The sequence below is a fragment of the Trifolium pratense genome, linkage group LG7 (assembly GCF_020283565.1).
Source record: "Trifolium pratense cultivar HEN17-A07 linkage group LG7, ARS_RC_1.1, whole genome shotgun sequence".
Taxonomy (NCBI): domain Eukaryota; kingdom Viridiplantae; phylum Streptophyta; class Magnoliopsida; order Fabales; family Fabaceae; genus Trifolium; species Trifolium pratense.
The window spans coordinates 8,335,922-8,359,689 of NC_060065.1; the positions used below are offsets into that span (position 1 = coordinate 8,335,922).

General features: G+C 33.2%; 3 protein-coding genes across 3 annotated transcripts; 1 reads left to right on the forward strand and 2 right to left on the reverse strand.

The window, feature by feature from the left end:
- Positions 1-1,736: 1,736 nt before the first annotated feature.
- Positions 1,737-2,456, reverse strand: LOC123895785 (secreted RxLR effector protein 161-like). The gene has a single exon (XM_045946270.1). The coding sequence runs from the start codon at positions 2,454-2,456 to the stop codon at positions 1,737-1,739; it is 720 nt and encodes a 239-aa protein (XP_045802226.1).
- Positions 2,457-13,819: 11,363 nt separating this feature from the next.
- Positions 13,820-14,320, reverse strand: LOC123895786. Its single transcript, XM_045946271.1, has one exon. The coding sequence runs from the start codon at positions 14,318-14,320 to the stop codon at positions 13,820-13,822; it is 501 nt and encodes a 166-aa protein (XP_045802227.1).
- A 1,611-nt stretch (positions 14,321-15,931) lies between these two features.
- LOC123898551 lies at positions 15,932-19,010 on the forward strand. Its single transcript, XM_045949537.1, has 5 exons — positions 15,932-16,179; positions 17,495-17,609; positions 18,118-18,207; positions 18,290-18,388; positions 18,523-19,010. The coding sequence occupies exons 1-5, from the start codon at positions 16,112-16,114 to the stop codon at positions 18,622-18,624; spliced, it is 474 nt and encodes a 157-aa protein (XP_045805493.1). The 5' UTR covers positions 15,932-16,111; the 3' UTR covers positions 18,625-19,010.
- Positions 19,011-23,768: the final 4,758 nt, after the last annotated feature.

The window sequence follows — 23,768 nt, forward strand, 5'->3', positions numbered from 1 at the left end:
CGTCGTTTAAGTTTCATGATACTTCGATATTTGAGCATTCACATAGATTCGTAATTTTTATGCGTTTCTGATACAAAGGTTTGTAATTTCTGCATGCCCATTATCTAAATTTTTAGTTTTCACGCCACAATTATCGACAATGGTTCGTACTTTTTTTGTGCTAACCTATCATAATTTGTACACTTTATTACACTACATGTTATATCCATATTGCACCATATCCTTTTCCTTTGTAAGTTGTTTTCCTCAATTGACTTCTTTATGCTAATTTCGTTGTGCTTATGCCTAACCCGCTTGATTAACAGGATCCATGATTGACATTGTAAGGAGTAATTGTGTTAGCTTGCATTGATACTATGGGAAGACCCCATTATATAGTGTTTTACAATTGTTAAGCCAAGCCAACCTTTACTTAAGGCGCAAGCAACAAGCTTAGCAAGGCCAGGCCCAATGATTCAAGCCCATAGGCGCGCCCTGAGCTTTACTTACTCCTAACATATGCTCCCCTAATCTGAGCATTGTCTAATCAGATTACAACATATCACAGCTAAAATCAATACACGATATAACAAGCTATAGCACACAAAAACTAAGTGTTGGAGTTGAAGACATCACACACTCCAAGTTTTGATCTCAACTTTGTGAATATATGCTTTGACAGGAACGTTGTGGTTTTTGATGATTGACAAAAGAAGTTTAAGAATGACAAAGAATGCAAAAAGCGGAAAAGTGGAGTAAACTTTCAAGACTTGGATTATAGAATTATTGGATTGTAATCCATCTATTTTTAGGATCCTTATGTGAGTAGTAGAAAAAGCTCTCTTGAAAATATATCACACACTCACAAATCACAATGATCTTGAAAATTGCATATTTTTCTTATCCATTAAAAATATTGTTGAGCATGATAATTACATTATACCAAAGGCATTGTTGAGTTGATATTACAACTAGTATAATAAATCTCAGGATCAGGATTTGCTGTTTCTTAACGTTTATGCATTAAATTGGTTTCATCAAGTTCTTCAAAAGAATGCATAATCCGATTATGCTATTTGGTATAATTAATCAATTATGATGCAAAATTAATTTCAGCATGCCAACATGTTTTTGAAGTTACCGTTGGTATATATTTGGAAACTCATAATAGGTATATCAAATCAAATTGCAACGGCTATTTTCTTTAAACACCTCACTCATATTTTACACGATAAATAGGTGCTTTGTTGCAGCATTTTAAAAAACAAAATTTTGCTTTGAAATTCTATTAACAAATAATACTTATCACTCTCATTATTTCTATACTTGATAATATATTTACTTGAGAGATTTTTTTATACTACATAGTTTACTTGTAGTACTTGTGCTTCAATTTGTTTTATCTACACATATGGTGTAATATCTTGTAACTTAATTTATTCCACTTGTATTGGGTGTGATCCCAAGGTTTTCAAGAGAGGTGATATCTCTTGGTTTAGAGGCTCTTGCACAAGGGAGGTGATATCCCATTGTTTGTGTTGAGAATTCTCGGTTGTAAAGGTTATTAGCTTATCCTGTTATAAAAGCTTGGTTTAGTGAAATCTCAAGGTGCTTTCCTTGGGGACTGGAGTAGGCCCTTTGTTTTTGGCCGAACCAGGATAATTTCTTTGTGTTTTTCTTCTTACCATTTCATCTCTTTTATTTCTCGCTACAAGTTATTTTTATTTGGTTAAAATATTTTAAGTGCTTATTTTTAATCATTTTTTGAGTACACAATTCACCCCCCCTCTTGTGTCGTTTGGAGTCACTTGACTAACAAACTTCACAAATGATTTCAGCTTGAGAGGTTTGGTCATAATGTCAGCAGTTTGTTCACCTGTGCTGCAATGAACCAGTTCTACTATACCTTGCTTTGTCAAATCTCTTGAGAAATGGTACCTCACATCAATATGCTTGCACCTGCCATGCAAGATTGGATTTTTTGACAGTTTAATTGAGGAACTGTTATCACAGAAGATTGTATTTGCATTTCTTTGCTCTTGCCCAAGTTGCTTCAATATTTTCCTCAGCCATACAGCTTGACAAGCACAGGAGGCTGCAGCTACATACTCTGCCTCAGTTGTGGACAAAGTAACAATTGGTTGTTTCTTTGATGAACATGAGATTGCACCAGAGCCAACCTTGAAAATGTAGCCAGATGTGCTTTTCCTGTCATCACTATCTCCTACATAATCAGAGTCAGTCCAACCTTCAAGCTTGATACTCACCTCTCCTTTTTCATAGAGAATTCCATACTTCATGGTTCCCTTAAGATATCTGAGAATCCTTTTTGCTGCAGCTAAATGGATCTCTGTTGGCCTCTCCATGTATCTTGCAATTAAGCACACTGAATAGCACAAGTCAGGTCTAGTGGCTGTAAGATACATCAAACAACCCACTATCTGTTTAAACTCGGTAGAATCAATACTTTTTTCCATTTTCATCTTTGATTAATTTGGTTCCAGGCACAATAGGGCTACACACAGAATTGCATGAATCCATGTTGAATCTAGTTAAGATTTCAGTAGCATACTTTTGCTGATTTATGAAGATTCCTCTGTTGTCTTGAATTACTTCCACACCAAGAAAGTACCTCATTTTGCCTAAGTCTGTCATGGCGAAATTGTCTTTCATGGAACTCTTGAATTCTCTGACCAAATCATCATTATTTCCAGTGTATATTAAGTCATCAACATACAAACTTACTATCAGTATCTTCCCTTCAAGTTGCTTAACAAACAAAGTATGTTCATGTGAGCACTTTTCAAAATTTTCTTTACTGAATTATGCTTCAATCTTGCTGTACCTGTTGAGGCAAAATCCATTTTAGTATTTTAATGACAACAAACCTTATGGAATAAATGTTAAGTTTTATGAATGGTGATCTACTGATGTTTGCACTTGAGTTTTTGTTGAAAGATAGATATTAGCAAATGGATGAGCTAGAGGCCACTCACATCAACAAGTGCATTTATATACTCAAACAATGAAAGAATTGGAGTATCATCAGATAATTACAACAATAGATCACACGCATCAAGAAGATTTTTAAAGACTGTTGTTTTGAATCATAAAAAGATTCATCGAATGATCAAGCAAGAAAGTGAGCTTCATGTTTAATTGTCTTCCTCATCACTCAAGGATCACAACAAGTATTGAATAATCAAGGAAGAATTTGAGGATCATAGTTGAAGAATCAGGATGGAAAAACCTGCATCACAAGCTACTCAAGAATATATTGATTTTATGTGACAAGGGTTACAATGAGTTTTTGAGTTATATGCTTTGAGGATTTACTACTACAATTAATATTAATGGGAATGATGCATTCATTGAGGATCTTCAAAACCTACTCAAAGTATCATTTTACTAAAGCTTCTCAAGATGACAACGTTTGAGAATGATGGTCCATGAGTTTTTCAAAGGAGCTTATGCATAAGGAATAAAAGTTTTAATCATTCTCAATGATGAGTACTCTCATGCCTCCACTAAAGAATCTTAAAGATCATCAATGAGCAAGCAACCATGTGTGCAAAACATCAAAGAGGAATTGTGGGAAGTTTTGCAGCAGCAAGATTTCAAGTTAATCGATCAAGATCACGTGTCTCACTCCTTGAAGAAAATCTTGAATGTTGGTTCAAGAATGCTCTGAGAACATTCTACAGTTTATGCTTCATTCTCTCCAAGAACGAGCTTCATAGCAAAAGTACTTATTTCTTTAAGTCAACTATGTTCAAGACAAAGAAGCACTTTTATCTTGGTTTTAACTCACAAGATCACAACAGTTTATGATCAATTAAGGCAAGGAATAATTGGAAGGAAAGTGACTTTCCTCTTTGGACAAAGTTAATGATCAAGCATGTGCAACATGATAATTTCTCAAGGCATCATCTAATCAGGTGTATCAAGAATATTTGGACAAGAATTACATAGACCAATAAGGATGAGACAACACACATTCAACTCATAGTTGTCATGTACCTTCAATGTCATTATTTAATGAACATTCTCCAAGAGATTAATTTTTAATCAAGAAAAGGAAGTACATGGAAAGGACAAGTGAATAGTTATGCAAGGACATCACAGCTGCATTCCCTTCACACTACAGCTGGCCACAGGTCTGCATCATTCTCCATTTGAAGATCAAGTGCAAAATTCGCCCAGATTGGAGAACGATCTCAGAATGATGCTGAGAATGACTGTCCTTTGCTTTTGAAGTTGCAAGCTCATCTACAGCTGTCCAAAACGTGCCTAAATGGTCTATAACGGATATACTTGGTGAGGAAGCAAGGAACAACTATCTACAGCCCATTGCAAGCTGTCATTATGGCCCTTTTATTTGAAAACATGAAGAACAGCAGGGAGAACGTTATGAGAAAGATCAGTTTGAACTTATCCACTCAACAATTCAGCATGAGCTGTCTATTTTGAAGCAACTAGCCGTTGGAAAACTTCCTTTGGGACCAAGGAACTGAAGACTCAAGGTTCAACTATAAAAGGAAGGCTTTGGCAACATTGAAGAGCAAGAGTTGAAGCTACAAATCATCAATCACTTGTTTTTGTCTACAAGTCATAAAACTCTTCTTTTATCACTCACACTCAAGATCTACATTCTCATTATACTTATGAGTTTAGAGTGTTTTTATTTGCTTCTCAAACTAACCTTTGAGTTTCTAAAAGCAAATAACTCAAGAGACCATTTTTCAACATAACCCATTTTTAAGTGGTTACATCTTTGTCTCTTTATTTAAATCTCTCTCACTCCAAACATTGTAATCTCAATACTAGGATCAGTATATCATTTGAGTGAACTGAGAGTTTTTTCCATTGTAACAAGCTTCTCAATTGTTTGAGTTTTTGTAAAAGCTTGAAGATCCAAACCATCATCATTTGTAAAAGATTGGCTCAAGTCAATACGTAACTATTGATTGAGTGACACCTTATAAAGTCTGGAGGACTTAGGTAGATCAAGCGAGTGAAGCTTGGAAGATTATGATCTTGGACTAGATCAAGGAAGAAGTGTAATTTGAGATCGGTAGTATCTCATAGTGGATAATCTCACAGGAGCGTGAGGACTGGAGTAGCCCATACTATTAGGGGGTGAACCAGGATAATTGTTTGTGTGTTGTTTCTCTTCCTTATTCTCTTTTATTTACTGTAAACACACATCACACAAAGCACTTCATTATATTTGAATTCTTACGCAGTAGAGAACGTTCTCGGAACAATCTATTTTATAGTAAAGAACGTTCTCAGACCAAGCTGTTGCACTCATGTGATCAAGAGGCAAAGGAAGGGAACGCACACTTTTTGACCGGTTCTTTGATTCGACCCAACCGTGAGGTATTGAGCCAAACACTCTCATTCTTTCTATGTGTGATATCCGCTCATGTATTGTCTCTCGATTTTGCTTGTCGTCTTTTTATTTGATTGGTACTTTTGTAGCACACACGAGGCATGTTCCTTGGTACCTTTGAGCCTTTCTATCCACCCTTACTTATAATTATCCTTTGCTTAACCAATTTGAGCTGAAAGAAAATGTTATTTTTTGCAAAACCTTAAGAAATTTTTGATGAAAAAAGGAATGACTTTCTTGGAGGTTAGGCACCTAATTAGTGGTTGATGCGCATTGCTCACCACTAAGTTTGGGGTTGCTCTTTGGAATTAGCAACAAATAAAGTTTGGGGTGAGGGTACTAGAGAACTTATAAAAGTTTTTGATTGAATACTTTTTCAAAAATTTCAAAAATTGCAAGGCAAAGAAGAAGAGAAAAGAAATGAAATAAAAAAAAAAAAAAAAAAAAAAGATGAATGAATGTGAAAAATCAAAAAAATAGAGAAAAGAAGTGATAGCCTTGAATTCAAAGAATTGCAAAACTTTGTTTGATGTTTTGAAAAAGTTCTCTAGTCCACTATATTTCAAAAAGGGGTTTGGTTTGTGAAATGTTCTTTGATTAATAGGGGGATCTAACTCCAAGTTTTTCTACTACTTATCCCAAAATGTCACCATCCACCCTAGCCAAGCCACGTTATAACCCTAAAAGACCTCTAATGTGTGTGCACAAAGTGAACCGAATGAATTCTTAGACTACTTGCAAAATTATTGTTGACTTGCATTGATGTGTTGATTTGAGTGAATTACCCAAACTGAAGAGTGCATGTGAGTAGTGTGATGAAATCCTAGAGCTTTGGTCGAAAAGTGTGAACTACTTGAAAGTGTCTTGCGGGAACGGTTGTGCAATTGAGCATTGTTTGCAGGTAGATCATTGATCATCAGGTGAGTCTCACGTATGTATGATTCGAGTGAATTTAAGGAGAATGCCAAGGTCTTGACACGAAAGCTTGAGGTAAAAGTTGTTTCCTTGAGGACAAGGAAAGGTTTAAGTTTGGGGTTGTGATGACGAATCGTCACACTCTCTAATCCATGCCTATTTTAGCAACATTAGATGCATTTTAGTAGGTTTTTAGCAATAAATATAAGAGAAATCTAACCATAAGCTTGATTACTTGATTTGCAAGAAAACAGGAAAAATTGCAGGAAATGGAGGATTTTCACTACGCTGGGGGCGTAGCCCATCACGCGCCGCGTGATGGAGCTCACAGGGAGCCATGATTTTTACTCTGATCACGCGCGGCGTGATGCCTTACCACGCGCGGCGTGAAGCTTTGTTGAAGATGAAGATTGCTCTCTGACTTAATCACGCGCCGCGTGATTCTGTTATCACGCGCGGCGTAGTTGATGGATTTGCAACCACGCGCGGCGTGATAGATCTGGCGCGCGGCGTGGTTGCATTCTGTATATATAGTTTCTGCATAATTCTGTTTTCGGGTGGGAAAACTTCTGCAACTTTTCACTACATTCTGGTTTTGGAACTTGAAGATCGTGATTCAACACTCCAGCGGAGAGCTCCAAGCACATCGAGAGCATGGATTCACAAGCCATGGCGATGAAGCGAGGAAGCGACCGAAGAACGATGAGGAGCTAAACTCCTTGGAGGTAGGATCTAGGATAGTTTAGGATGTAGTTCAGCTTAATGTAATCTGCTAATGTTGTAAGAATTTACTCTCTCTATAGTGTTCATCCAATGCAAATCTGTTTTTAATGCTTTATAATCCTTCATTAGTGTTATAATGATTTCGAGTTAAGTCACGTGCGAGAGTATTGATTTAATGTCTGAACTGAATTGCATTGAGCACTCGAGTGTCTCCGGTCGAGAGATTGAGGCATAGAGTGTAGCGAACGATTGACGCGCGTTAATATCATTCGTTGTAGGTAGCTTCCGCCCGAGAGATCGGGGGAGTATCGACAACGAATAGAGTGGATTTTGACAAGAGATTGCGATTCACTAATTTGTCGATCTAGTTGTGAACACTTGAGTAATTCTTATGACATTGTAGGTTGCATGCGGTTAGCTATAGACTAGATGATTCCGATGATTCTACCTCGTTTTTCCATTATTCTCTAAGCATTCGTTTTCTACCAATTGATCACTCAATCAACCCCCATACATGTTCTGTTTTTGCATAATGTCTATGAACACGATTCGACTAGTTTAATCACACAATCCCTGTGGATCGATATTTTTATTACTACGTGGTAATTCGTTCACTTGCGAAAATTATCCATCAGTTGCACATCTTGATTAACCTATAGTTTGCTTAATTGATGATTAAGTAGAACTTTTTGAACATGGCTTCTAAAAAAAATTGAGATTTTGTTATGACTTATGTAAAAGATCCTCCTTCAAAGGTTTTAAATTAATATCCATTTTTTGTTGGATTTATTATTTGAAGGATTTTAACAAGAGAACATATGATTGGTCTTCATGAGAATAATTTGTGTGTCCACTCTCCATAAAATTAGAATTTGGTCTAAGAATAATAGTTCTTGCACATTGTATTCTTGAACTCATATTTGACTTTTTATTAACATAAAAGTGTTGTTTCTACACTTGCGTGTTAAGTTGTCAAAATAGAATTGTGATCAAATTTTTTTTACAATGAAGTATTCTTTGAATATTTTGCTTTGAAACATAATCATCTTCTTTATGAGAATATTCAAAAAAAAAGAGAATTTGTTTTTGACAAGATGTCAATTAACTCTGATTTCGCAGCTTCCTCATATGCGCAATTTTCTCTCTAGTTTTAAAAATCATTGGAAGATTTTCAAAAGATATTTTAGTCTTGTCTATCATTTCCTTATTTTAAGAATGATCATGTTTTAAAAGAATGTCCATCTCATAAGACTTAGGGGGAGTTCTCTAAATTTGAGAATGTTTGACTTGCATTGTCATTGAGGTCAAAATCACCTTTTCTAAAAATTGAGTGTTTAGCATCAATTTTTAAAATCAAATTATTACAAATGTTTTAGTGTGATTTAATCATTATTCATGTTATGATTGCTATATTGAATGAAATGATTATTGATCGTCATACATGATTTGTGCTTTAATGTTTGATATATGAATGAACTTCTTAATTGCATGATTTGTATATGCAATACATTTCTTCTCTTGATTCCTATCATTGCACTTCATATTTCATATTTTCCCAATACTTTTTGATAGATGACAAAAGGGGGAGAGATATATATGATGGGAGAGAAATGTTAGATCAAACTAATTAATGAAGAATGTTATGAATTAACCTCTTGCATGTATTTAGGGGGAGTTTAATTAGAATGATATAAATTAAACTCTTGCATGTGTTTAGGGGGAGCTTAATTGTATATCTATGAACATTCTTGCATTTATTATTATTTCCATCCATAAAACATAAAATTTATTCAAAAGGTTTGTCATCATCAAAAAGGGGGAGATTGTTGAGGCAAAATCCATTTTAGTATTTTAATGACAACAAACCTTATGGAATAAATGTTAAGTTTTATGAATGGTGATCTACTGATGTTTGCACTTGAGTTTTTGTTGAAAGATAGATATTAGCAAATGGATGAGCTAGAGGCCACTCACATCAACAAGTGCATTTATATACTCAAACAATGAAAGAATTGGAGTATCATCAGATAATTACAACAATAGATCACACGCATCAAGAAGATTTTTAAAGACTGTTGTTTTGAATCATAAAAAGATTCATCGAATGATCAAGCAAGAAAGTGAGCTTCATGTTTAATTGTCTTCCTCATCACTCAAGGATCACAACAAGTATTGAATAATCAAGGAAGAATTTGAGGATCATAGTTGAAGAATCAGGATGGAAAAACCTGCATCACAAGCTACTCAAGAATATATTGATTTTATGTGACAAGGGTTACAATGAGTTTTTGAGTTATATGCTTTGAGGATTTACTACTACAATTAATATTAATGGGAATGATGCATTCATTGAGGATCTTCAAAACCTACTCAAAGTATCATTTTACTAAAGCTTCTCAAGATGACAACGTTTGAGAATGATGGTCCATGAGTTTTTCAAAGGAGCTTATGCATAAGGAATAAAAGTTTTAATCATTCTCAATGATGAGTACTCTCATGCCTCCACTAAAGAATCTTAAAGATCATCAATGAGCAAGCAACCATGTGTGCAAAACATCAAAGAGGAATTGTGGGAAGTTTTGCAGCAGCAAGATTTCAAGTTAATCGATCAAGATCACGTGTCTCACTCCTTGAAGAAAATCTTGAATGTTGGTTCAAGAATGCTCTGAGAACATTCTACAGTTTATGCTTCATTCTCTCCAAGAACGAGCTTCATAGCAAAAGTACTTATTTCTTTAAGTCAACTATGTTCAAGACAAAGAAGCACTTTTATCTTGGTTTTAACTCACAAGATCACAACAGTTTATGATCAATTAAGGCAAGGAATAATTGGAAGGAAAGTGACTTTCCTCTTTGGACAAAGTTAATGATCAAGCATGTGCAACATGATAATTTCTCAAGGCATCATCTAATCAGGTGTATCAAGAATATTTGGACAAGAATTACATAGACCAATAAGGATGAGACAACACACATTCAACTCATAGTTGTCATGTACCTTCAATGTCATTATTTAATGAACATTCTCCAAGAGATTAATTTTTAATCAAGAAAAGGAAGTACATGGAAAGGACAAGTGAATAGTTATGCAAGGACATCACAGCTGCATTCCCTTCACACTACAGCTGGCCACAGGTCTGCATCATTCTCCATTTGAAGATCAAGTGCAAAATTCGCCCAGATTGGAGAACGATCTCAGAATGATGCTGAGAATGACTGTCCTTTGCTTTTGAAGTTGCAAGCTCATCTACAGCTGTCCAAAACGTGCCTAAATGGTCTATAACGGATATACTTGGTGAGGAAGCAAGGAACAACTATCTACAGCCCATTGCAAGCTGTCATTATGGCCCTTTTATTTGAAAACATGAAGAACAGCAGGGAGAACGTTCTGAGAAAGATCAGTTTGAACTTATCCACTCAACAATTCAGCATGAGCTGTCTATTTTGAAGCAACTAGCCGTTGGAAAACTTCCTTTGGGACCAAGGAACTGAAGACTCAAGGTTCAACTATAAAAGGAAGGCTTTGGCAACATTGAAGAGCAAGAGTTGAAGCTACAAATCATCAATCACTTGTTTTTGTCTACAAGTCATAAAACTCTTCTTTTATCACTCACACTCAAGATCTACATTCTCATTATACTTATGAGTTTAGAGTGTTTTTATTTGCTTCTCAAACTAACCTTTGAGTTTCTAAAAGCAAATAACTCAAGAGACCATTTTTCAACATAACCCATTTTTAAGTGGTTACATCTTTGTCTCTTTATTTAAATCTCTCTCACTCCAAACATTGTAATCTCAATACTAGGATCAGTATATCATTTGAGTGAACTGAGAGTTTTTTCCATTGTAACAAGCTTCTCAATTGTTTGAGTTTTTGTAAAAGCTTGAAGATCCAAACCATCATCATTTGTAAAAGATTGGCTCAAGTCAATACGTAACTATTGATTGAGTGACACCTTATAAAGTCTGGAGGACTTAGGTAGATCAAGCGAGTGAAGCTTGGAAGATTATGATCTTGGACTAGATCAAGGAAGAAGTGTAATTTGAGATCGGTAGTATCTCATAGTGGATAATCTCACAGGAGCGTGAGGACTGGAGTAGCCCATACTATTAGGGGGTGAACCAGGATAATTGTTTGTGTGTTGTTTCTCTTCCTTATTCTCTTTTATTTACTGTAAACACACATCACACAAAGCACTTCATTATATTTGAATTCTTACGCAGTAGAGAACGTTCTCGGAACAATCTATTTTATAGTAAAGAACGTTCTCAGACCAAGCTGTTCTATAATTCACTAACATTTATCCAAGTATACACTTGAGATCAATTTTGTAGAATGCAGGATTAATTTTTAAAAAGGGTCACAATTCAAACCCCCCCTTTCTTGTGACTATTTCTTCCACTTCAGTACCATGCTCTTGGATCTTGCTTTAATCCATACAGGGCCTTTTTAAACTTGTACACTTGACTTTTCTGACAAACTTGATATCCTAAAGGCTGATCAACATATACATCTTCACTAAGTTCTCCATGTAGAAAAGCACTTTTGACATCAAGTTGATATACAATCCAACTTTTGGATGCTGCAATGGAGATTATAGTTCTTATGGTGTCCCATCTAGCTACAAGAGCAAAAACTTCTTTGAAATCTATTCTATATTGTTGAGAGTACCCTTTTGTCACAAGTCTTGCTTTATATTTTTCAATCTTTCCTTTCTCATTCAACTTTGTCTTGTATATCCATTTTACTCCAATTTTCTTACTTCTAGATGGTAACTCAGTTAGTTCCCATGTGTCATTCTTTTCTATGGATTCAATTTCTTGATCCATTGCCTTCCTCCATACATCATGTTTCACAGCTTCATCAAATGTTGCAGGGTCATCATTATTACAGAACACAGCTAGATTGTGTAGCTGATCTTCTTCAAGTTCTTGACCAGTTACATAATCATTAAGATATCCAGGTCTTCTGATTACCCTAGGGGGCAACTCCTCTTCTGATTCATATTGCTAATCACTTTCACTATCTGGAACAGTGGCATTTTGAGGATCTACTTCAGCATTTTCACCAGTAACTGGTTCTTCATTACTTTCAGAGGCTTCATTGTCACTATTGTCATAATGAGTTGCTTGAGCTTGAGACTTTTCACCCCAGTTACAACCCTTTGATTCATCAAATACTACATCTCTGCTGACTATGATCTTCTTGTCAGCTGGATTGTAAAGTTTGTAGGCCTTTGATTCTTCACTGACTCCCAAGTGAACACACTTGATGCTTTTGTTATCTAGCTTCTTCCTTTGTGCATCTGGAATGTGAACAAATGCCAAGCATCCAAATACTTTGAAGTGCTTCACAGAGGGTTTCATGTCACTCCATGCCTCTTCTGGAGTTATATCTTTTACTGACAATGTTGGACTTCTATTTAGTACATACACAGCCCATTTGACACTTTCTGGCCAGAATTTCTTTGGTACTTTCTTGTCACTTAACATGCACCTAACCATATTCATGATTGTTCTGTTTTTTCTCTCAGAAACACCATTCTGCTGAGGTGTGTAGGCTGTGGTAAGTTATCTTTTGATGCCTTGTTCTGTGCAAAATTTGTTGAATGCTTCATACATAAATTCTCCTCCTCTATCAGTCCTTAGAGTGAGAATTTGACAGCTAGATTCCTTCTATGCTACAGCTTTAAATCTTTTAAAACTTTCAAAAGCACTTGCCTTGCTTTGCAAGATATCAACCCAGGTCTTTCTTGTGAAGTCATTTGTGAATGTAATAAAGTACTTGTTGCCACCATTTGAAGCAGGATTGATTGGTCCACATATGTCAGAGTGAACCAATTCTAACCTTTTTTTTGCTCTCCAATTCACTTTCTTTTGTATTACTTCTCTATGTTGTTTGCCTGTCATGCAATCAGAGCAAACTTCAGTGTCTTCTTTCAAATTTGGTAGGCCTTTCACCATCTCTTTCTTAACCAAAGTGTTCAGCCCTTTGTAACTCAAGTGTCCATATCTCTTGTGCCAGAGTTGAGAATCTATTTCATTAGTAATTTTCATGCACATAGGGACAAGCACAGTTGCATTAATCACATACATTCTATTACCAAACATTTGAGTTGACATAATCAAGCCTCTTTCTTCATGAAAAACTTTTCAAGTATCCTTCTTAAAGACAATGGTTAAGTTTTTTTGCTGCAACTGACCTATACTTAGCAGATTATTTTTAAGCCCAGGTAGATAGTATACTTCAATGATGACTTGAGTGATCCCTCCAATATACAACTTCAATTTTCCTTTTCCCATAACATTCATTCTAGAATCATCTCCTAATCTTACAGATTCTTTAAAAGTATCATCAAATTCAAACAACCATTCCTTATTTCCTATCATGTGGTTGCTGCAACCAGAGTCAAGATACCATACCTCAGTTTTTGTCTGAATTGTTGAGTTTTGCTTAGCCATCAGAAGAACTTCTTCATGCTCATTGAATTCAGCAAAATTGGCATCAGACTCTTCCCAACTGGGACACTCACTCTGATAGTGACCCAATTTGTGGCACTTGTAGCATTCAACATTCTCTTTGTTGCTACTTTGCCTTCCTCTGCCCCGACCTCGTGTGCTACCACGACCACGGCCTCTTCTACGCTCACCACGCCCACCACCAGTTACTTTCAAAAGTTGCTCCTCATCTTTGTCACTTTGAAACTTCATTCTTTGTTCTTGAACAATTAAGATGCTTTGCAATTCATCAATTGAAAGCGTTGTCACATCACTGGATTGCTCAATTGAACAAACGCCATAGTTGAATCATGATGTCAGCGAACGCAAGATCTTTTCAACCACATCCGTTGATTCCATTTTATGACCTTGAGCCGTCATCTTGTTAACAAGGGAAAGAGTTCTTGCAAAATAATCATTGATTGATTCATTGTCTTTCATAGCAAGAATCTCAAAATCACGACGCTGAGCTTGTAATTGAGCACGTTTTACCTGTATTGAGCCTTGATACTTTGTACGCATTGCCTCCCAAATATCTCGTGGACTCCCTTTGTCAAGAATGGTCTCCATTATCGTGCGATCAATGGATTGAAACAGAAAGTTCTTGGCTTTGAGATCATGAAGCTTACTCTCGTCTGCAGCACGTTGTTGATTTGCAGATGCCATGGGAGGTGCGATTGTAACCCCATTCTCAACAACACTCCAAAATTCTTTTGATCGGAGAAGATTCTCCATTAGCATTGCCCAATGATCATAGTAGCCATCAAATTTTGGAACACTAGGCTGCATGTAATTGCTTGATTCAGCCATGAATGAAAGAAAGAAACAGATTTGGGAATGAAAAAGATGATGGAAGAAAGAAACTATGTAACGATTTTGTAACTAACTATCTTTCTTGAAAACTGCGTTTCAATGCTCAATAGGTCCTTGGATTAAGGCCTACTGATACCACTTGTAAGGAGTAATTTTGTTAGCTTGCATTGATACTATGGGAAGACCCCATTATATAGTGTTTTACAATTGTTAAGCCAAGTCAACCTTTACTTAAGGCGCAAGCAACAAGCTTAGCGAGGCCAGGCCCAATGATTTAAGCTCATAGACGCGCCCTGAGCTTTACTTACTCCTAACAGACATATATATTTTGATGCTTAACTCATTTGATTAACATCATCCATGATTGAAATATATTTGGCGTTATGGTGATGTATTTTATTTTAGTAATTTTGATGTCTTTTTCATGTGGGTATGTACTTTATTTTGATGTTCTTTGGATATGGAATTTCGATGTCTTTTTGCATACGGTTATGTACTTAATTTCGACGGCAAGTATTGCAATTAAATTGCTTAATTTCCATACGGTTATGACTAATTTCCTTGGCTCGTTGCATCCATGATTGATATATAAATGATGCTCCCCCAAAGTAATTTCCGTATGCTTATGACAAGCTTACTTGGCTCATAACATCCATGATTGATATATAAATGATGCTCCGCCGAACCCGTGCAATGCACGGGCAGCCGTCTAATTTGGGTAACAACTATATATAAAAGTGATTCTTTATCACAAAATTACCATAAAGGGCACAAAGTCTCAGCCCACCAAGCAAAGACACCGTGATTCCGTGAAGAGCTAAGTACACCCCTATACAAGCACAAGAATATTATTAGAATATAAAAATTTATACAAGGATATTTTTGTCTAAAACAAAATATATACTTTTTGACCATTATTTTCGCTTTCCTTTTAAAAAAATCTATTTTATAAGAAGATGAAGTACTATTTTTAACTTCTTATTTTAGCAGTTATTTTAAGATTTAGATTATTTTTAAAAGTTGTAATAAACCGTAACAAATAGATGTAATATTCTTAAAAGTTTATTATTTTTTTATAATAAATGTTTTTTTTTTAAAAAAATAACAATTAAGCTCTTAGGGTTCGTTTGGCCTAACTTTTTTTGAGTTTATGCAAATAGCTTATGCAATATAAATTAAGTTTTATGTTATTTTATAAGTTCACACCGGTGAAAATTGTAATTTTATAAGGTATTTTATCATAAACTACCTTGACAAACTTATAATAATATATAAAAATTGCATAAGTTGTTTGCATAAGCTCTAAATAAGAAAAAAAAAATCAGGTCAAACGATACTTTAGTCTAAATACTCTGAAACCCCACAAATTTTCAAACTATTAATTCATGTGATAGTAATCTTAACCATTGATTATTCTCTCTCTCTTTTCTTTTTTGCTCTTTATAATTTATCAAGAGAAAAAATCTCCTTAGAGCATATTGAGGGCTAAAGAGAATTTTTCGTAGTATACCAAGAAAAAAAAGAGAATTTTTCGTATACCAGGAAATAAAAATAGTAAGGTAATGAATTTCCTTATATTGATTGTAGATATAAAGACTATATTACCCTTTTAGATCTTTAGCGCACACACTCTCTCGTTCGTTTTCAATTTTCGCTGGCGCTCTCTCTTTTCTCTTTGGTCTTTGTTCTGTTTCTCTGACCGGGAAAAGAAAACACAACAAAGACCACACCAATTTTCACTCAACCCTAGATTCTCTCTCTCTCTCTCTCTCTCTCTCTCTCTCTCCAATGGCTTTCGCTTCTTTTCTCGGAAGAGTCCTCTTTGCCTCCGTTTTCATCCTCTCTGCTTACCAAGAGTTCGTTCTCATCCTTCTACAAATAAATTCATGCATTTTTTTTTTAATTGCTCAAACTTTATGGTTTTTATGTGATTTATTTTCTACTGAATTGTTTGTTGTGTTATTTTTTCTGTTGGATCTGTTGTGTTTAAGCTTTGAATCACTTGTCTGGAAAAAACGATTCAGTAGTAGATAGATCTATTTTAAGTGGATCTGTTTCGTTTTATTGCATTAAATCTCTAACTTAAGAAAAATTATGTGAAATTTGGAGCTAGTTTGGATAAGTTGAAATGATTTTATGATAGCTTCTCTCATTAATTTGAATCAACTTTGGTACTTAAGTTTTTCTAAAAGCTCTCATTTAAATTAGGTGAATTCTTCGATACACATCTTATTTGGATATGTACCGGTACACTGTTGAAGTGGATAATTCTTATAGGTTTATAAATAGTGTTTATTAATTTTTTAACCTATCAGAATTATCCACCTCAGTGGTGAACCCTGTATATATATCTAAATAAGATGTGTACGGGAGTGTTCACCTTTAAATTATCCATGAATGTTTATAATCTTATGCAGATTTCTTTATGAGTTAGTAGAAACTAAATACTATTTTCTTAATTATTGTAGTTTGAAATCTAATAATATAAGTTTGAAGCTAATCCAAACTGGACTTTCGTTTATTAACAACAGTTCAATACCATCACTGAATTTGCACCCGGTTTATTAGTGCGTAAGTGCAGCAAAGTGGTTCTTATGGTGATCCTGTGTGTAATAAGTCTTTAAAACTGAAAATGACTATCTTATGAGTGGGGTTTATTTGTACGGCAGTTTGTTAACAGTTGGTCTTCATTAGAAAATGTCCCCGACCCTAATATTTTTCCTGTTGATTGTTGGGGAACCCTTATGATGTATACCTTGTCTCGAGTTACTCCATAGTTCTAAGAGATAGAAATTGTATATCTTTTGTTCGATATGGAGGGGTAGATTGAGGAAGACAAATTTGTGATCTCTATATTACATTGAGTTACTCATCGGTCATTGCCATTGCTAGTGGACTGTGATTACTGATTGATGTGGAATGGTGTGAATATCTGATGTGTTTAATTTCTAATTAAGTTGGATAACTTGAATTTAGTAAGTTGTTTTAGGGATTTTTCCTTATACTTCTTGAGCAAATTGCTGGTTATTGCTTGCGCTCTCACTGTTTACATTTGATCAGAAATTTGGAGCTGGAACTTATTTTTTCATTTGACATTTGGATGGATTCTCGAAGCACTCATTTGCTAATTGATTCTCTTTATGCCTTTTCTTTATTTTTCCTCCCTCCCAGATTTAATGACTATGGAGTTGATGGGGGTCTTACAGCAAAAGCAATCAGACCGAAGTTTGATGCCTTTATACATAAAATAGATTCGCAAGTTAGCTTCCAACTTCCAGAAATCGATGTTAGTCTCTTTCATTCTCTTTCTCAGTATCAATTATGTTAGGACGAAGTATTAACATCTACTCTAAAAAAACGTATTAACTTGTACATGCTTGTCATTAATTATTTTGGCCATCCACGAGACTTATTTTTGCTTGACTGCTTGGCTGTACATAATTTTGGGCTCTGAGTAGGCAGTATGGTAGTTTTGGACATGAATCCTAAAAAAAGAAATAGAAATTTTTATAAAATATCATACTTCTGAAAACTGAAATGGGCGGAGGGCTGGAGGCTGGGGAAGTTATAAAACATCACAATTGAAAATAAACATCATTTTATCTGTTATGCATATATAGTCATCCTTTTATCTATTTTTTTTGGCATCGATTTGGTTTCAAGTTTTAACCTTATTTCTACATTTACCCGTGTTCAATGAGGCACTCCTTTTTGCATGCTTATTACTTTGCTTTGTATCTAGAATGTTTATGTTTATTTATTTATGTAATGTAATATAATGATTCCATGGGCAGATAAAATTCTTAGTTGCCGGGGCTATTGCTCTTAAGGGCCTTGGAGGGATTCTTTTCATACTTGGCAGTTCGTTCGGAGCTGTACTTTTGGTTTGTAGTTTGAATTCTCTCCATGCAATTTAGTTTATTTTCACCTCTCGTGTTCTGTTTAATGACTCTTTTCTCCTTGTAGCTTTTGCACCAGTTGATTGCCACTCCAATATTGTACGATTTCTACAATTACGACAGTGAGGACAGAGAATATATTCAACTTTTCATCAAATTTACACAGGTCAGAGCCTTGTGCTCTATTTTTTCAATTTATTTTCATATATTAGAATGTCTGATTTCAAGCCAATCTAAGAAATACCCTTCATTTATTGTTGCAATGATTTATTAAACGCGGTATGGTATTACTCCTTGCAGAATATGGCTCTCTTTGGGGCACTATTGTTTTTTATTGGGATGAAAAACTCCATTCCTAGAAGACTACCCAAGAAGAAGGTTGCCAAAACAAAAACCTATTAGTAGCTGTGATTCAAAGACTCATTTTGCAAGAAGGTTCGCTCGCTTGAGTGCTTGTCTGGCACAACACAAATCTCCCCACCGACGAGTATTGTAGGTGTAGCATCAGTCTCAAATGGATTACACATGATTTATGTATGCATATATATTTTTCATTTGCTTGACATTAGAAACTGTCTTTCAATTGCTAAACTTGTTCACAAGAGAAGTTTAAATGGTTAGATCCTGTTTGCTCAAACTTAGTGCTGATTTCATTCCTTATTGCAAACTTGATGTTAAAGGTCCTTGTTGGTGTACCAGTACTAGTACATTAGATTTTTCCATGTTGGCACATAAGTTTGTGTTCCCCTATTTTGATTTGTTAATTGGATTTGGAATGGATTATCTTATGCGAGCTTTTCACATGACATGGTTATGTTAAGAAAGATAAACATAAAGACAGTAAATAGGAGGACACTACAGATATTGATAGGGCAATCAATGGTTTTAGGGCAGGAAGTCTTGTCTTAATCTATTTGTAGATTCTTGATGAGTTTCACATGATGTGATATATTCTTGCCCGGATTGTGTCTAGAGAAGTACATAACAATTAATGATATGTATGATTTTAGGATTGGTATTGGTTGGAAAATATCAATCGTGGTTTTCAAGGTGAGGTTTGATTAACTTTATTATTATTATTATTTATTGCTACTTTGAATAATTGATGAAATACTAATGAATGAGTTACATGTGTGTGTCGTGTTCTCCATTGATGTGTCATATTCAATAGTAGGTAGGACTTCCAACGAAATTTTTGGCTTAACCGTTTGTCTGATTAAGATTGGTTTCATAATTGCCTCTATTAGTGTACTTTGATTAAGATTTGGCTTAACCATTCAATTCATCTTGTTACCATGAACTTGTTTGGTAAAAAATAGTGGATAGTTAATAAACTAGTTTATAGCAAATATTAGCTTATAAACTAGCTTTTAGTTTATAGCGAATAAGCTTATCGATTGAATTTGTAGTGTTTGGTAAAATTAACAGTTAAACTAGTTTATCAATATAAAATGACATAAGAAAATATGTTTAAGTATTTAATTTTTTTCAAGTAAGATGTCATCGATAAGCTGTAAGCTATAAACTTATAAGTTACTTGAAATAGCGTTTGAAAAATAAGTTATAAGCTGATAAAATAATTTTTTTTTAAAACATTATCAAACAGGATTTTTTTGGTCATATGAGCTTATAAGCTATAAGCTCAGGTGTCACCAAACATAAATAGAAAACCATTCACTCTAATATATACAAGCAAAAGAAAAATGTACTCAGTTTAATATAATTTTGCTTTTACAATATCAACCAATAACAAGCATGTTTTCTATCACTTAATCTCATTTTGTTAATATAACATGACAATTTGATAGTTTTTTTTTATCGAATGATCTTGTAAAATTATTTTATATTGGGAGTGCATCTCCATTAAACTTTATATATATTCCTTCAACTTTCCTTTCTCGCTGGACCCTCCTTTTTTTTTTGAAGAACTGGACCCTCTCCTTTGCCTCCATCAAGGTCGTTCCATCGCGAAGTATATGATCGAAGTATACGATCCTTGGTGGTATCGATGCCGATTGTATATTCCACCTTGTAACCTGTTTTGGAATATCAAGAAAAGAGATGCTCACACAACTACATCAAGTTCCTTCTCGTCATGGCGGTTTCCGGCGGACCTCCGGCGACTTTTCACGGCGGTCGGTGGTGGTGCTCCGGTGGCCGGCCACCACCACCAACCACCCATACTATTTTATTATTATTTTATTTTAAAAATCAGATTTTTAATAATTATTTTAAAAATAATTAAAAAATCAGTTTTTAATATTTTTAGTTTTTAAAAATAATTAAAAAATTCAGTTTTTTTAAATAATTAAAAAATCAGTTTTTAATGTTTTTAGTTTTTCAAAAATTTAGTATTTTAATTTTTTTCCTATTTATTAGTTTTTTTTTTATTTAAAAATCAGATTTTTTAATTTTAAAAATTACTCTTTTTTCAAATAATAAAAAATATTTTTAAAACAATATAAAAAACAAGTTTTCGGCTAAGTAAAAAATAATTTGGGTTTAAAAAAAATATTTTGTGGGTTGATTATAAACTAATCTACAATATATTAAAAGAAGATACATATGAAATCACCAATTTGCCCCTATTTCATTTTTTGACACATAATCAATTTCAAGGGTATTTTGTGTCTTTATTAAAAAAAGTTAGTAGAAAAATGCTAAAACATTTCTAACATTTCTCAGCAGGATTTGAACCCTTAACCTTTTAGTTACACTTCTTATTATATTTACTACTAAGCCATATGAATTAATTTGTTATATTTTTGGAACCAATATGAGTTAAATACCCAATTATAACCATAAAACTCCACTTTTTTTGTTACTTCTCCCATGATTTTTTTTTTTTTTTATCTAAAACTCCAATTTTTTGTATGTAACCCAAATTCAAATTACCTCATTTTATACAAATTCAATTTTTTTATTAAACAAAAATCAATTAACTGGGCATCGATAAATCCTATACAATCTACTATATAGGCGAATTAATATATGCGGTATTAATTTTCTTTTACTTACTCAATTTAAAATGTTTCTTTACCTTAAAAAATAAAATAAATAACATATAGAAATCCACATAAAATTAATAATTATGACCGATGAATGAATGTAATGACACATCTACGATATATGAAAAGAAGATACATATTTTTTTGAAGGAAAAAAGAAGATACATATCAATTAACTGGGCATCGATAAATCCTATACAATCTACTATATAGGCGAATTAATATATGCAGTATTAATTTTGTTTTGCTTACTCAATTTAAAACGTTTCTTTACCTTAAAAAAATAAAATAAATAACATATAGAAATCTGCATAAAATTAATAATTATGACCGATGAATGAATATAATGACACATCTACAATATATGAAAAGAAGATACATTTTTTTTTGAAGGAAAAAAGAAGATACATATGAAGTCACCAATTTGCCCTTAACCTTTTAGTTACACTCCTTATTATATTTATCACTAAGCCATATGAATTAATTTGTTATATTTTTGGAACCATCTACAATATATATCTACAATATATTAAAAGAAGATACATATGAAATCACCAATTTGCCCCTATTTCATTTTTTGACACATAATCAATTTCAAGTGTATTTTGTGTCTTTATTAAAAAAAGTTAGTAGAAAAATGCTAAAACATTTCTAACATTTCTCAGCAGGATTTGAACCCTTAACCTTTTAGTTACACTTCTTATTATATTTACTACTAAGCCATATGAATTAATTTGTTATATTTTTGGAACCAATATGAGTTAAATACCCAATTATAACCATAAAACTCCACTTTTTTTGTTACTTCTCCCATGATTTTTTTTTTTTATCTAAAACTCCAATTTTTTGTATGTAACCCAAATTCAAATTACCTCATTTTATACAAATTCAATTTTTTTATTAAACAAAAATCAATTAACTGGGCATCGATAAATCCTATACAATCTACTATATAGGCGAATTAATATATGCGGTATTAATTTTCTTTTACTTACTCAATTTAAAATGTTTCTTTACCTTAAAAAATAAAATAAATAACATATAGAAATCCACATAAAATTAATAATTATGACCGATGAATGAATATAATGACACATCTACAATATATGAAAACAAGATACATATTTTTTTGAAGGAAAAAAGAAGATACATATCAATTAACTGGGCATCGATAAATCCTATACAATCTACTATATAGGCGAATTAATATATGCAGTATTAATTTTGTTTTGCTTACTCAATTTAAAACGTTTCTTTACCTTAAAAAAAATAAAATAAATAACATATAGAAATCCGCATAAAATTAATAATTATGACCGATGAATGAATATAATGACACATCTATAATATATGAAAAGAAGATACATTTTTTTTTGAAGGAAAAAAGAAGATACATATGAAATCACAAATTTTCCCCTTTTCATTTTTTGACACATAATCATTTTCAAGGGTATTTTGTGTCATATTTGAAAGTTAATAACTAATTTCAATATTTTAATAATACAAGGATCTAATTTTTTGTGGGATTTCGGCGAGGCATATGTTTTTACTCTTATTAATGAAGTTTTCAGTTTTTTACTATTTTTTGTGAGACCTATATTTATACTCATATATTAATACGAAAATATACTATTTTTTGTGATTCTCAAAGAATTTGTGTTTTTACAAATATATTATGTTGTCTATTTTTTTTAATAATTTTACGGGCTATATTTATATTAATACGGGAACCTCTTTTTTTTTTTTGTTATATCTACGAGCCTTATATTTTTACTCCTATATTAATAAAGTTGTTTGTTTTTTTTATTTATAATTTTACGAGTTATACTCGTATATTTATACAGAGACATAATCTTTTGTGTGAATTATGCGGGACCTATATCTATCCTCTTATTAATAAGGTTTCCTGATCTTTAATAATTTATGTATAACTTAAATTTATACTCATATTTAATACGGTGACCTAATTATTTTGATGATTGTTGCAAGACCTATATTTTTACTAGCATATTAATAAGATTGCTTATTTTTTAATAATTTTTACGGGACTATATTCATACTCATATATATATTTATTACAAGGACCTAAGAAAATAAGATACATGTGAAAATCTCATGTTACCCCTACTTAATAATTTGACACATCATCACTTTCATGAATATTTTGTGTCATATTTGAAAGTTAGTAAATAATTTCAATATTTTAAAAATTTTCTTGAGGTGGTTAATTCCATCTTAATATTTTACTCCTTCCGTTTTTTTATAAGTGTTCAGTTAGAATGATAACACTTAATTAATAAAGTGGATTTTTGCACATTATCTTCCTATTATACCCTCATCTTAATCCAAGAATAAATTCCTATTTTTTTGCACTTTTTCAAATAAATTTTTGTTTTCAATTTTTTACTATTTTTTTTAGAGCTATATTTATAATCATATATTAATACGAGAACCTAATCTTTTGTGTGATTTTTGGGGACCTAAGTGTTTTTTTTTGGTACACGGGGACCTATGTGTTTTACTCATATTAATAAGCTT

What these genes read in the sequence shown, in the direction of transcription:
- LOC123895785 (XM_045946270.1), bottom strand. Translation starts at nt 2,456, where the DNA reads ATGGAAAAAAGTATTGATTCTACCGAGTTTAAACAGATAGTGGGTTGT.
- LOC123895786 (XM_045946271.1), bottom strand. Translation starts at nt 14,320, where the DNA reads ATGGCTGAATCAAGCAATTACATGCAGCCTAGTGTTCCAAAATTTGAT.
- LOC123898551 (XM_045949537.1), top strand. Translation starts at nt 16,112, where the DNA reads ATGGCTTTCGCTTCTTTTCTCGGAAGAGTCCTCTTTGCCTCCGTTTTC. An exon ending in CGTTCGGAGCTGTACTTTTG is followed by an intron (nt 18,208 to 18,289) that starts GTTTGTAGTTTG and finishes TTCTCCTTGTAG; the next exon opens with CTTTTGCACCAGTTGATTGC. An exon ending in TTTTCATCAAATTTACACAG is followed by an intron (nt 18,389 to 18,522) that starts GTCAGAGCCTTG and finishes TACTCCTTGCAG; the next exon opens with AATATGGCTCTCTTTGGGGC.